This window comes from Nicotiana tomentosiformis, chromosome 2, assembly GCF_000390325.3.
Source record: "Nicotiana tomentosiformis chromosome 2, ASM39032v3, whole genome shotgun sequence".
Lineage (NCBI taxonomy): Eukaryota > Viridiplantae > Streptophyta > Magnoliopsida > Solanales > Solanaceae > Nicotiana > Nicotiana tomentosiformis.
Window position 1 is genome coordinate 170,009,958 of NC_090813.1, and position 12,510 is coordinate 170,022,467.

Genomic DNA, 12,510 nt, shown 5'->3' on the forward strand with positions numbered 1-12,510 from the left:
AAGCATAAGGCATATGGAAGCATTGAAAGATTTAAGTCTAGACTAGTAGTAAAAGGCTATACTCAACAAGCATGGATTGATTACACAGAGACATTTTCTCGTGTTGTCAAGATGACAACATTTAGAGCCTTGATTACTGTTGCAGTGAAGAAAGGCTGGGACATATTCCAACTTGATCTGAACAATGCATTCCTTCATGGTGACTTGTATGAGAAAGTATATTTGGAGGTGCCATCAGGTCTTTTGATTGATCAGTCTAGTTCACATAAGATGGTTTGTAAACTAAACAAATCCCTGTATGGACTGAAACAAGCCAGCAAGCAGTGGTACGCCAAGCTAACTGAGGCCCTGTCATCAATGGAGTACAAACACTCTGAGAATGACTATTCATTGTTCTCCAAAAGGACCTCATTCTCCACTGTCTTTGTAGCAGTGTATGTTGATGATGTTATCATCGCTGGTACTAATTTAGTAGATATAGCCAACTTGAAGGCTTTTCTTAATAGACAATTCAGAATCAAAGACTTAGGGAGACTTCACTACTTCTTAGGCTTAGAAGTTTTTTACAAACCAGATGGAGTTCTCATCTCTCAAAGAAAGTTTTCCTTAGACCTGTTAAAGGAATATGACTGCTTTGCATACAACAACTTATCTTCTCCCCTTAATCCTACTCTGAAATTAAAGGCCAATGAAGGGACTTTGCTGCCAGATCCCACATATTACAGAAACTTGTGGGCACTTAGTGACAAGTGTTTGCCATGATAGTGAGCCATCCTCATATGAAGAGGCAGCATTTAATCCTGCATGGTAGGCAGCCATGACACAAGAATTTAAAGCTCTTCATGCCAATCATACTTGGGATTTATTTTCCCTACCTACTAGAAAGTAAGAAATAGGCTGCAAGTGGGTCTACAAAGTTAAGCATAAAGCAGATGGAAGCATTGAAAAATTTTAGGCTAGACTAGTAGTAAAAGGCTATACTCAACAAGCATGGATTGATTACACAGATATATTTTCTCCTGTTGTCAAGATGACAATGGTTAGAGCCTTGATTACTGTTGCAGTGAAGAAAGGCTGGGACATATTCCAACTTGATGTGAACAATGCGTTCCTTCATGGTGACTTGTATGAGAAAGTATATATGGAGGTGCCACCAGGTCTTTTGATTGATCACTCCAGCTCACATAAGATGGTTTGCAAACTAACCAAATCCATGTATGGACTGAAACAAGCCAGCAGGTAGTGGTACGCCAAGCTAACTAAGGCCCTGTCATCAATGGGGGTACAAACACTCTAAGAATGACTATTCATTATTCTCTAAAAGGACCTCATTCTCCACTGTCTTTGTAGCAGTGTATGTTAATAATGTTATCATCACTGGTACTAATTCAGTAGATATAGCCAACTCGAAGGCTTTTCTTATTAGATAATTCAGAATCAAAGACTTAGGGAGACTTCACTACTTCTTAGGCTTAGAAGATTTTTACAAACCAGATTGAGTTCTCATCTCTCAAAGAAAGTTTGCCTTAGACCTGTTAAAGGAATATGACTGTTTTGCATACAACAACTTATCTTCTCCCCTTGATCCTACTCTGAAATTAAAGGCCAATGAAGGGACTCTGCTGCCAGATCCCATATATTACAGAAAACTAGTGGGCAAGCTGAACTTCCTGACAAACACCAGACTTGATATAACATACAACGTGTAACTCCTCAGTCAATTCATGCAAACACCTAGAGACACACACTTGACTGCAGTTTTCCACCTTCTCAGATATCTCATGAAGGATCCCACACTAGGGATAGTTTTCTCCAATAGTGCTGATTGCTCCATATTTGCATAATGTGATTCTGATTGGGCAGCATGTCTTGATTCCAGAAGATCTGTTACTGGCTACATTCTTCTAGTAAGAGATAGTCCTATTAACAGGAAATCCAAGAAAAAAGAGACCATTTTCTTGTCATCAGCTGAAGCTGAATAGTCTCTTAGAAAAGTTGTTAGAGAACTAGTATGGCTGAACAAGTTGTTTGGGGAACTTACTATCCCACAGTCCAGTCCTATTGCTGTCTTCTGTGATAGACAATCTGCCATCCACATTACTCACAACCCTGTGTTCCATGAGCAGACCAAACATATTGAGGTGAATTGCCATTTTGTCAGAACTAAACTCCAGGAAGGTTTGATTTCTCTCCATCATGTAGCAACTAATGATCAGTTGACTGATATCCTTATTAAAGCCCTCACATGAGTTAAACATGCTGCTGTCCTTGGCAAGTTGGTTGTGAGATCTTCCCATACAACTTGGGGGGGGGGTATTGAGAGTCTTAAATTATTGTGTAGTTGTACAGATCTGTACTGAGTCAGCATGTAACTATACACTGTTAGTTGTAGTAGTTATACCATAGTTATACAATTAGTCTAGTAGTATTAGCTATCATACGTGTACATGTACATAATATATACACATTTTGCAATAATGTTGAAATAAGCAGAATATCATTTCATATTCTATTCTTTATTCTCTCTCTCTCTCTCTCTCTCTCTCTCTCTCTCTCTCTCTCTCTCTCTCTTTCCTCTCGAGAACCTCCATTGGAGGTCTTGCATGAGCTTGATTTTTCTAGTTTTGAGCTAATCTCAATAATGTGTTTAGAGAAACTAGTAGAGTGGAAGACTAGGTAGCTAAAAATGGGTTGTAGTCCGGATATTTTGAAGCTTAATGATCTCAACCTTTCCACCGCTTTTGTATTACTATATTTGAAAGGGATAGAATACGCACTATGTTTCCTAGTCCAGTCTCTATTAGATTTTAGTTTCAAAGATTAATATTATTCTTATAGTCGGTGTCCAAGGTGAAGAAATACTTGTATGGTCCAAAATATGCCCTACGGGTAGATTTGGTCTAATACAATATTAAGGAAAGAGTCAATCGAGGCCGACCAGAAGGTAACAAAACTCGTGGCCGAGGTGTCAACCATGATCGAGGTCAAGCACTGCGTAAAGGACAATGACGGCTAGTTTTCAAAATAAGATATTAAAGAGAATATTCTTATGAATATTACCTACATTTGTACTATTAGGTTTTACTAGGGATATGTGTTGAATATATAAGGAAAAAGAAAAGAAAGAAATGGAGGTAATATTCATTTGATAAGAACACTTTTGAGAAAAAAATTCTCTCTCTCTAATAAAAATACAAAGATTACCTTTTGATAAAGATTCTTGCTCATATTATTCCCAACCTTTTCCACCAGATCCGAGGATTGTTCATACGAACCTTGGACCTTTCTGTCACTCATCATTGTCAGGAGAAATATTTGTCCAATCCATCCATTATTTGGTGAATCATTCTCCTTATTTACTTAAATGCCATTTATTTCCGTTTATTATTAGATATATCTCCATTAATGTTCATACTTTAAAAGTATTTTGCACTTATTTTTATCAATCATTTATGGGTCTGTCCCCATCTCCTGCACATTTTCGAGATTAGCATCTAGAGTTATTATCCTCAACTAGATTTAACCCATTATAACATAAATTTAATAGTTTAACCAGAAGTCACACATTTTGGTAAAACAATTTGGCGCCATCTGTGGGAATTTTCTAGTTATGTCTTTTAGTTTCTTCTAGATCTACAATCGACACCGGTTATTAACAAAAAAAGGAAACAAGAACCTTTTATTCCCTGCATGCATAAATCTAATATGGTAGGTAACGGAGAAGGAAGAACATGAATAATGAGTGACCTCCCAACCAACCTCATGAACATCATCCACGAAAGCTCAGAAGCAGTGGACGATGATACAATAACCAATGCCTCTCCTAGACGAGGGGGATCACCCCCTCCACACTGCAGCATCACAAAATCCCTTGGCAAGACAGCCTCTACATCCGTGAGAGAGGAGACACCACAATCGAGAAAGAGGCTCATTGAAGCCTGGCTAACTGATACACTGACCAACGCCCTCCATAAGCCCGTCCAGAATGTGGCCGCAGTAAATACGAGAACCTATGTTGTACCACCAGTGGACGAGCAACATGATCAACCCCCTCCTCCACCCCCGACGACATGTATTACTCACAGTCTTGTTAACCATGCAGGTGACGAAACTCTCACAACCATTCTGAAAAGGATGGAGGAAATGGAAAACGAGAACAAGGCACTTCGGGACCAAATGAGAGAACATCAAGAAAGGGTCGATAAAATACTGGGTGCTCCTAAGTTATTGTCGAAGAGAGATGCCAGTCGGTTCGTCGAGCAACCATACAACGATAGCGCTGCCCCACATGCCATGCCAAAGACCTTTAAAATGCCGCCTTATCTGAAAATATACGATGGCACAACCGACCCCAAGGATCATGTGACCCATTATGTCACCGCCGTAAAAGGCAATGACCTCGCCAAGGAACAAGTATCCTCCATTCTGCTAAAGAAATTTGGTGAAACCCTCACGGGAGGTGCATTTGACCTGGTACTCGCAAATTCCGACACGTTCCATCGAAACCTTCGAGGAAATGGCTGATACGTTCGTGACGGCCCATGTCGGGGCCAAGAAGGCCGAGGCAAGAGTGAATGACATCCTTGCTATCAAACAGTCCCCGGGAGAAGGGCTGAGGGACTTCCTCGCCCATTTTAACTAAGTAAGAATGATTTTTACCAATGTATCAGAAGGGATGGAGGTAGCTTCTTCTCAAAATGGGCTAAGAAGAAATGGTTCAAGGGCGACAAGAAAATTATTAAGTCGGCTTATGAAATATCCCCCAACAACTTGGGACGAAATACATAATACATACTGTGCCGAAGTCGGAGCAGACGAAGATGACCTCAATGGGCCAACCCATCTACTAACCTCAGTAGAAGCAGAATCTAGAAAGGATCGGAGAAGTGATATCAGAAGAGATCACATGGCTACACGACCAAACCGGGAATGACATCTCCCATATGTCAGAACTACCGCTGCATCCGCATCTCGCCATGAAGAAGGCCCACCCCGATCAAGAATAGGGACTCACCGGAATGAGAGAGGTATGCCCTCTTTACTATCCGCTCACAATTTTTGCGTGTCACCTACAGAGATCGTCTACGCCTTGGAGAAGCTCAAACCAAAGGTAAAGTGGCCATAAAGATGAGGTCGGACCCGAATATCATAAAATCAGACGCTCTCTGCGAGTTCTATCAAGAGCGAGGACACAAAGCTAAAGATTGCATCGCCCTAAGACATGAGGTCATAAACATGCTGAGACAGGGACACCTCAAATAATTGATGAGTCATCGGGGAAGGACTAGCTTTGCCAGGGGACGCAAACAACACCAAGGGCCGCCAAAGCCACCCTCGCCAGCCCGCACCATCCACATGATCATCGGTGGTGGGGACGACGCTTCCATCAATAGCGTGAAGTTTACCACAACCCATAAGCTCAAACAGTCGATCACCCACGAACGATATGATGAACTCGAAGAAAATATCATCTTAGATAAGTCAGATACCAACGGTTTTGGTTTCCCTCACTATGATGTTCTCGTTATCACTTTACGAATTATAGGTACCGACATAAAACAGATTATGGTAGACGATGGGAGCATCGCATGTATTATCCATCCTTGAGTAATCACTCAAATAAAACTCGAGGACAAGATAGTGCCACACTGCATCACACTAACAGGTTTTAATAATGCAGTTGAGCGAACATCTGGCGAGATCACACTCCCCGTCCTGGCAGGTGGCGTCACTCTGGAGACCACCTTCCACATCATGGACCAGGACACGACATACAATGCCATAATAGGGTGACCATGGATACATGCCATGAGGGTTTTACCCTCCATCTTGTACCACGTCATCAAATTCCCAACTCCATGGGGCATATTCAATATACAAGGGGAGCAACACATATCCCTGGAATGTTACCGCATCACCCTAGACTGCGCGGCCACCCAACAAACAAAGGATAAAGACAATGAGGCATAACAATCAATAGGGTCGAGGTTGGTATGCGATGATGGTGAGGACGTCATCAGGGACCCTGATACGATCGGGGCTGCAAGATCGACCATAGAAGACCTCGACCCAGTTTAATTGGATAGCAACGACCACAGCAAGAAAGCTTATATCGGCTACAAACTTCAAGAACCAGGTAAGTTTCGTAAAGTTTTAACTGATAATGTAGACTTGTTCGCTTTTAGCCATGCAGATATTCCAGGTATCCCAAAGGAAATCGCCATGCATAAATTGAACGTCGATCCACCCTACCATCCGGTGAGGCAAGTTAGGCGTAAGTTCAACTCCACAATTAATGACGCAATACGCGAAGAAGTGGAAATATTATTGGAAAACGGCTCCGTTCAAGGAGTCGAAGTATCCCCAATGGGTCGCCAATGTAGTCATGGTGAAAAAGAAGAACGGAAAGTAGCGGATGTGCGTAGATTTCACCGACTTGAACAAAGCTTGCCCCAATGATTCATTTCCATCCTCATATCGACCAACTCATCGACACAACAGCTGGGCATGAGCTACTAAGTTTCTTGGATGCCTACTCGGGCTATAATCAGATCCTCATGGAGGAAGAGAACCAGGAAAAGACCACCTTCATCACCCACCAGGGGACGTACTGCTACAGAATCATTCTCTTCGGATTGAAAAATACGGGGGCAACTTACCAAAGGCTGGTGACGAAAATATTCAAAGAACAACTTAGAAAAATGATGGAAGTCTACATCGACGACATGCTGGTCAAATCCAAAAGGAAAGAGGATCACATCGACCATTTGAGAGAAGCCTTCAACATACTCACACAATACAGCATGAAACTGAACCCCAAAAAATGTGCATTCGGCGTGGCCTTAGGAAAATTCTTGGGTTTCCTAGTGTCGTAATGAGGTATCGAGGTCAATCCCGACCAAATCAAGGCCGTCGAAGGAATACCAAAGCACTTGACCACCAAAAAATAGGTCCAGAGGTTGACTGGCCATATCGCCGCCCTTTTTAGGTTTATCTCACGATCTTCCGATAGGTGCCACAAATCCTTCGACGTTCTCAAAAAGAAGAACGACCTCCAATGGACCCCTGGGTGCATCCAAGCCCTGAAGGATTTAAAGGTGTACTTGTCCTCGCTGCCATTTCTCTCAAAACCAGAACCAAGACAACCTCTCCTCATCTATCTCGCCGTGTCAAAAGTAGATGTGAGCACAGTCTTAGTCCACAAAAATAAAGGTACGGAATCTCCTATTTATTACATTAGCAAGACACCAGTCGACGATGAGACCAAATGCCCCCATCTTGAAAAACTGGCTTTGGCATTAGTCGTAGCTTCACGAAAGCTTAGACCGTATTTACAATTCTACCCCATCTCGGTAGTCATGACTTTCCCCTTAAGAAGTATTTTACATAAACCCGAGCTATAAGGAAGATTGCCAAATGAGCCATCGAACTAAGCGAGCACGATATTATATATCGACCGCGAACAGCGATAAAGTCACAAGTCCTCGCCGACTTCGTCGCCGACTTCGGTGCGCAAATAATGCTCGAAGTCGAAAAGGAAGTTGTCCACACATCTGCCCAAACACAAGACCTTTGGGTCCTGTACACCGATGATGCATCTAACGAGTCATGGTCTGGGCTAAGACTGGTACTCGAAGTCCCAACAGGCGAAGTGAGTCGCCAATCCATAAAGTGCCCGGACATGACTAACAACGAGGCCGAGTATGAGGCCGTAATTGCAGGACTGGGACCAACACTCAAATACGGGGCGAAGCGGCTATGGTTGCACTGCGATTCTCAGCTCGTGGTCAACCAAGTCATAGGGACTTTCCAAATCAAGGAGCAAAGGTTCCAAAAATACCAGACCGAAATCTGCAAACTAATACCCGAGATCGACGAATGTTAGCTCGACAAGATCCCCCGAACCTAGAACATCGAGGCGAAGGCCTCGCCAAACTAACAGCAGCCACCAAAAACATTTCAACAGGAGACCGGAATGTGGTCCACCTCATCAGCTCGTCGATAGACCAAATCGAGGTAAGAACCATAAAGCTATCTTGGGATTGGCGCAACCGTATTTTTGCATATTTGCAGGATGACATACTCCCCAACGATAAAAAAGAGGCCAAGAAGCTGCGAATGCAAGCGGCCAGATACAACATCGTTCACAACAACCTCTACAATAGGACATATGGCGGCCCTATGGAGAAATGATTAGGCCCAAATAAGACGCGACACGTCCTTGAAGAAGTACACAAAGGCCACTGTAGAGCTCACTCCGGCAATCAAGCTTTGGTCAGATGCCTCATACGAGCGGAGTATTACTGGACCATCATGAAAAAAGAGGCTGTAGATTTCATGAAAAAATGCGAGCAATGCCAGAAGTACGCCCCAATGATCCACCAGGCAGGCAAACACCTACACTCAGTAACTTCCTTTTGGCTGTTCATCAAATGGGGAATGGACATCGTGGGCCCCCTCCCGGCTGGACAAGGTAACATACGATTCCTCTTAGTGTTAACTGACTATTTCTCTAAATAGGTCGAAGCAGGAGCATTCGCCCAAATACACGAACATGAAGTGATCGCCTTCATAAGGAAAACACCATATGCCGTTTCGGTCTCCCCAAAGAAATCAACTGCGACAATGGACCCCAATTTGCAGGAAAGAAGGTCGCCGACTTTTTTGAAAAATGGCACATCAAAAGAATACTCTCAACACCTTACCACCCCGCGGGAAATAGGCAAGAGGAATCCTCCAACAAGTCAACACTGAACATCATGAAGACGAAACTCGAAGACGCCAAGGGCCTGTGGCCAGAAATATTACCAGAAGTACTCCGGGACTACCGAACAATGCCAAAAATGAGCACAGGGGAAACACCATACTCGTTAGTCTATGGGACTGATGCAGTAATACCAGTCGAGGTCAGAGAGCCCAACCTAAGATACTTCCATGAAAGCGAACCCCAAAACGATGACAGTAGAAGGCAGGAACTCGACGAAGTCAGGGAACGAAGAGATATGGCCTACGTGAGAATGGTCGCCCAAAAGCAACAAGCAGAACACTACTATAACAAAAGGGCAAAGATCAAGCCACTCAAAGTAGGGAACTACGTGCTTAAAGCTAAAACATAAGCAAGCAAAGACCCACAGGAAGGCAAGCTAGGAACAAACTGGGACGGGCCCTATAAAATCACGGCAGCGGCAAATAAAGGTTTATTCACACTAGATACAATGGAAGGAAAGCGACTACCAAATAACTGGAATATTACACACCTCAAGTATTTGAACTTTTAAAGGATGAGGTCCCCAAAGTCACACTTTTTTTCCCTCACTCGAGTTTTTTCCCAATTGGGTTTTCTCGAGGAGGTTTTTAACGAGGCGATGATAGGGATACTTCTGGATTAAAATGCGTGCAGACAAAGGCAATGGACGACTAGTTCATTGCTCGATCTCTCATATTTTTCCAGTTCGACCAATGAAGGGACTAGATAGACTGGGACTGGAACTGGGACTAAACTACCAGCCAATGCCCGGAAAATATGTAAATCTCTCCAAGAATATAAACAAAGCACAAGTACATGAAATTTATTTCTGCTCTCCCCAAATGAAGGTTACATTCGACCTCGTTCGAATTAACACCTACTCGGCCCAAGGCTCTAATTAAACAAAGGTTACATTCGGCCTCGTTCAAATTAACACCTACTCGGCCCACAACCCTAACTAAAAAAAGGTTACATTCGACCTCGTTTGAACTAATGCCTACTCGGCCCACAACCTTAACTAAATAAAGGTTGCATTCGACCTCGTTCGAATTAACACCTACTCGGCCCACGACCTTAGCTAAATAAAGGTTATATTCGACCTCGTTCAAATTAACACCTACTCGGCCCACGACCTTAGCTAAATGAAGGCTATATTCGATCACATTCGAATGAACATCTAATCGGCCCTCGGCCATAAATAAACATGTGCCGTGTTCGACCTCATTTGAACTAACAACTACTGGCCCTCGGCCATAATCGAACCTAGACTTCATTTTAACCTCGTTCAACCTACTCGAGCAAATTTACGACGAAGGCAACCAATCAACAAAATCAAAAAAGCGTACCAGCCTGAACAAAGAAAAAAAATCAGGTACGAATAACAGAACTGACATTTCATACTTAGAATATCATTTTTTTACAAAGGCTCGAATATACGCCTACAAAGAATACGCACAAGCCTGCGACTAAACAAAAAATAAGGAAAAACAACTAAACACCGCCTGAACCAGCAGCACCACTAGCTTGATCACCCAAGCCATCTCCACCTACCTCTTCGCCATCGACATCTCTAGTGGGATACTCATCTTCGTACCAGGCATCCTGTTCAATTCGATCCATGACCTCTCCCTCGTCATCACCGACTTCCAATGTAGCGGGGTCATAGCCATAAGTAAACCGAGCTTTATATGCCTTAGCATGAGAACCCTCGAAGTCGGATTCTGAAACAGCCACCGCCCCCATCATATCCTTGAATATATCCAGCTGAGCTTCACTATGAATACAATCCTCATACAAATCCCGCGGAACATCAGGAAAAGCAGAAGCGTGGGAGGAGGACGGCTGAGCCAATAACTGCACCTTCTTGAACTTGAGAGCAGCAACTCGATCACTAAGGCTCGAGGTCTCCTTTTCCAGCTCCCCTATCCGCTCCTCTCTGAGCCTGGCCGTCTTTAGAGAACCCTCCCGCTCAGAACGGAGAACGCGAATCACGACCTCTAAAGCCTCTGCTTTTCTCGCAGTTGATAACTGGGCCAACTCCGCCTTCTCAACGACCTCGCCACTCAGAGCAACCACTTTGAGTTGACACTCCTCGAGCTCGGCACGCAATGAGACCACTTGGGTTTGAAGGTCGACACATTGGGCCTCGACCCCCCTACTCACCTCGAGCTCCTATTCTTTGTCCCTCAACGCCCCCTCGAAAATGCTGCATTTTCTAATGACCCTCATCAACTCGTCATCCTTCTCCTTCAGTTCACCTCGGAGAGCCTGGAAAGTGCCGTTCCTACCGAACCGCTTGTAGATCTCGCAGTGCTTATCACGGTATTCGTGATATTTCCGCTCCATCTTTTGGAAAATGGCCTTGCGCCTCTCCTCTTGTCGGGCACGCTCCCGATATCCAAAATCACGGTCTGAAAGAAAGAAAGAATGAGGAGTAAGAACGAAACTGAACTCGACATAAAAAATGGAGAGAGACAGAAATGGCCCTAAGAGCGAGGCCGGCTATGCTCCTCGATAAAGTGGCATCCTTAAGCTTCTCAAGGTTTTACCCTGCACAGCGTAACAGAAGGGACCAAGAGAAAGGACCACATCCTCCATATCAACCAGCAAATTTCGATCCAAGGGGATCGTAATAGTCCGCGTGGTCCCCTCCAATATCACTTCAAGTCGGGTAAGTCCTTCCCCATCATCCTCACTTCCTCGACATCCATATTGGAGACCGTCGCATAACCTTCTTCGGCTACGGATATTGTCACACCTCCCCTTTCCCTAGGGATAGGGTTTTTTTTCAATTTAAGTGACATTATTCGAAATGAGATTATTTATTTATTTATTTATTTCAGAGTCTCCACTTGGAATATTTATGGTGTCCCAAGTCACTGACTTATTTTAGAATTCCAAATCGAGAAAATTGACTCTATTTATTGGTCCGCGAACATAGAAGACCGGGTAAGAAATTATGTTAACCCGGGAGAAGGTATTAGGCACTCCCGAATTCTGTGGTTTTAGCACGGTCACTTTACAATCATATACCTGGCTTAATTAACGGATTATTATGTGTTTTAGAACCTATGTGTATTTTAACTTTTACCGCTTTTAATTACTTGATTATGGTGTGATTATGAAATTATCTTGAAATGAGTCACGCGTACGTGTACTCATTTTGTTTGGTGTGTCAAGATCATATCACGCGTACGTGTACACAATCAATAACACTTTATTACTTTTAAGGATTGTTTTGTCAAAGTCGCGCGAACGCATAATTTGCCTTTAATTTAAAAAATCATAATTATATCACGCGAACGTGTACATAATTACAATAATTGATTGGTTAACACGCGCCTAAAGCATACTAAAGTATTCAAAGTATTCTGTTTATTTGCATATTTTATTATTATTACTTTATTACTTATTGAAACGAGTCTTGAATTAGTTCATGGCTTATTTCACTACCTTATAAATACTTTTTCTTTAATGATAGGCCTAAATTCTTCTATTCGGCCCAAGCTTTATCCTATTAGGCGAAGTTAAATGAATTAACTATTACATGCCAATTATTATGTGGTTTAATTATTTAAAACTTTCTTCAGTCATTCTTCGACAAAAATGAAAATATTGATTCAAGCAAACAATTTAATGCCAACAAATATCAAATTTAACTATTAAACACATAATAAATGTTAAACATCAATGACACTAAATATTAGATTATAATCTAAACTCTTAAGATATGAATATGAATGAGAATAAAAAAAAAAAATACA

General features: G+C 42.6%; 1 protein-coding gene across 1 annotated transcript; it reads left to right on the forward strand.

Moving 5' to 3' along the window:
• Positions 1-8,345: 8,345 nt before the first annotated feature.
• LOC138906070 (uncharacterized) lies at positions 8,346-9,116 on the forward strand. The gene is made up of 2 exons (XM_070194592.1): positions 8,346-8,406; positions 8,644-9,116. The coding sequence occupies exons 1-2, from the start codon at positions 8,346-8,348 to the stop codon at positions 9,114-9,116; spliced, it is 534 nt and encodes a 177-aa protein (XP_070050693.1).
• Positions 9,117-12,510: the final 3,394 nt, after the last annotated feature.

Bases quoted from the DNA above. Each gene is read 5' to 3' on its own strand.
- LOC138906070 (XM_070194592.1), top strand. From the start codon at position 8,346: ATGCGAGCAATGCCAGAAGTACGCCCCAATGATCCACCAGGCAGGCAA. The intron at 8,407-8,643 runs GTAACTTCCTTT...CCCAATTTGCAG, and splicing joins CAGGCAAACACCTACACTCA to GAAAGAAGGTCGCCGACTTT.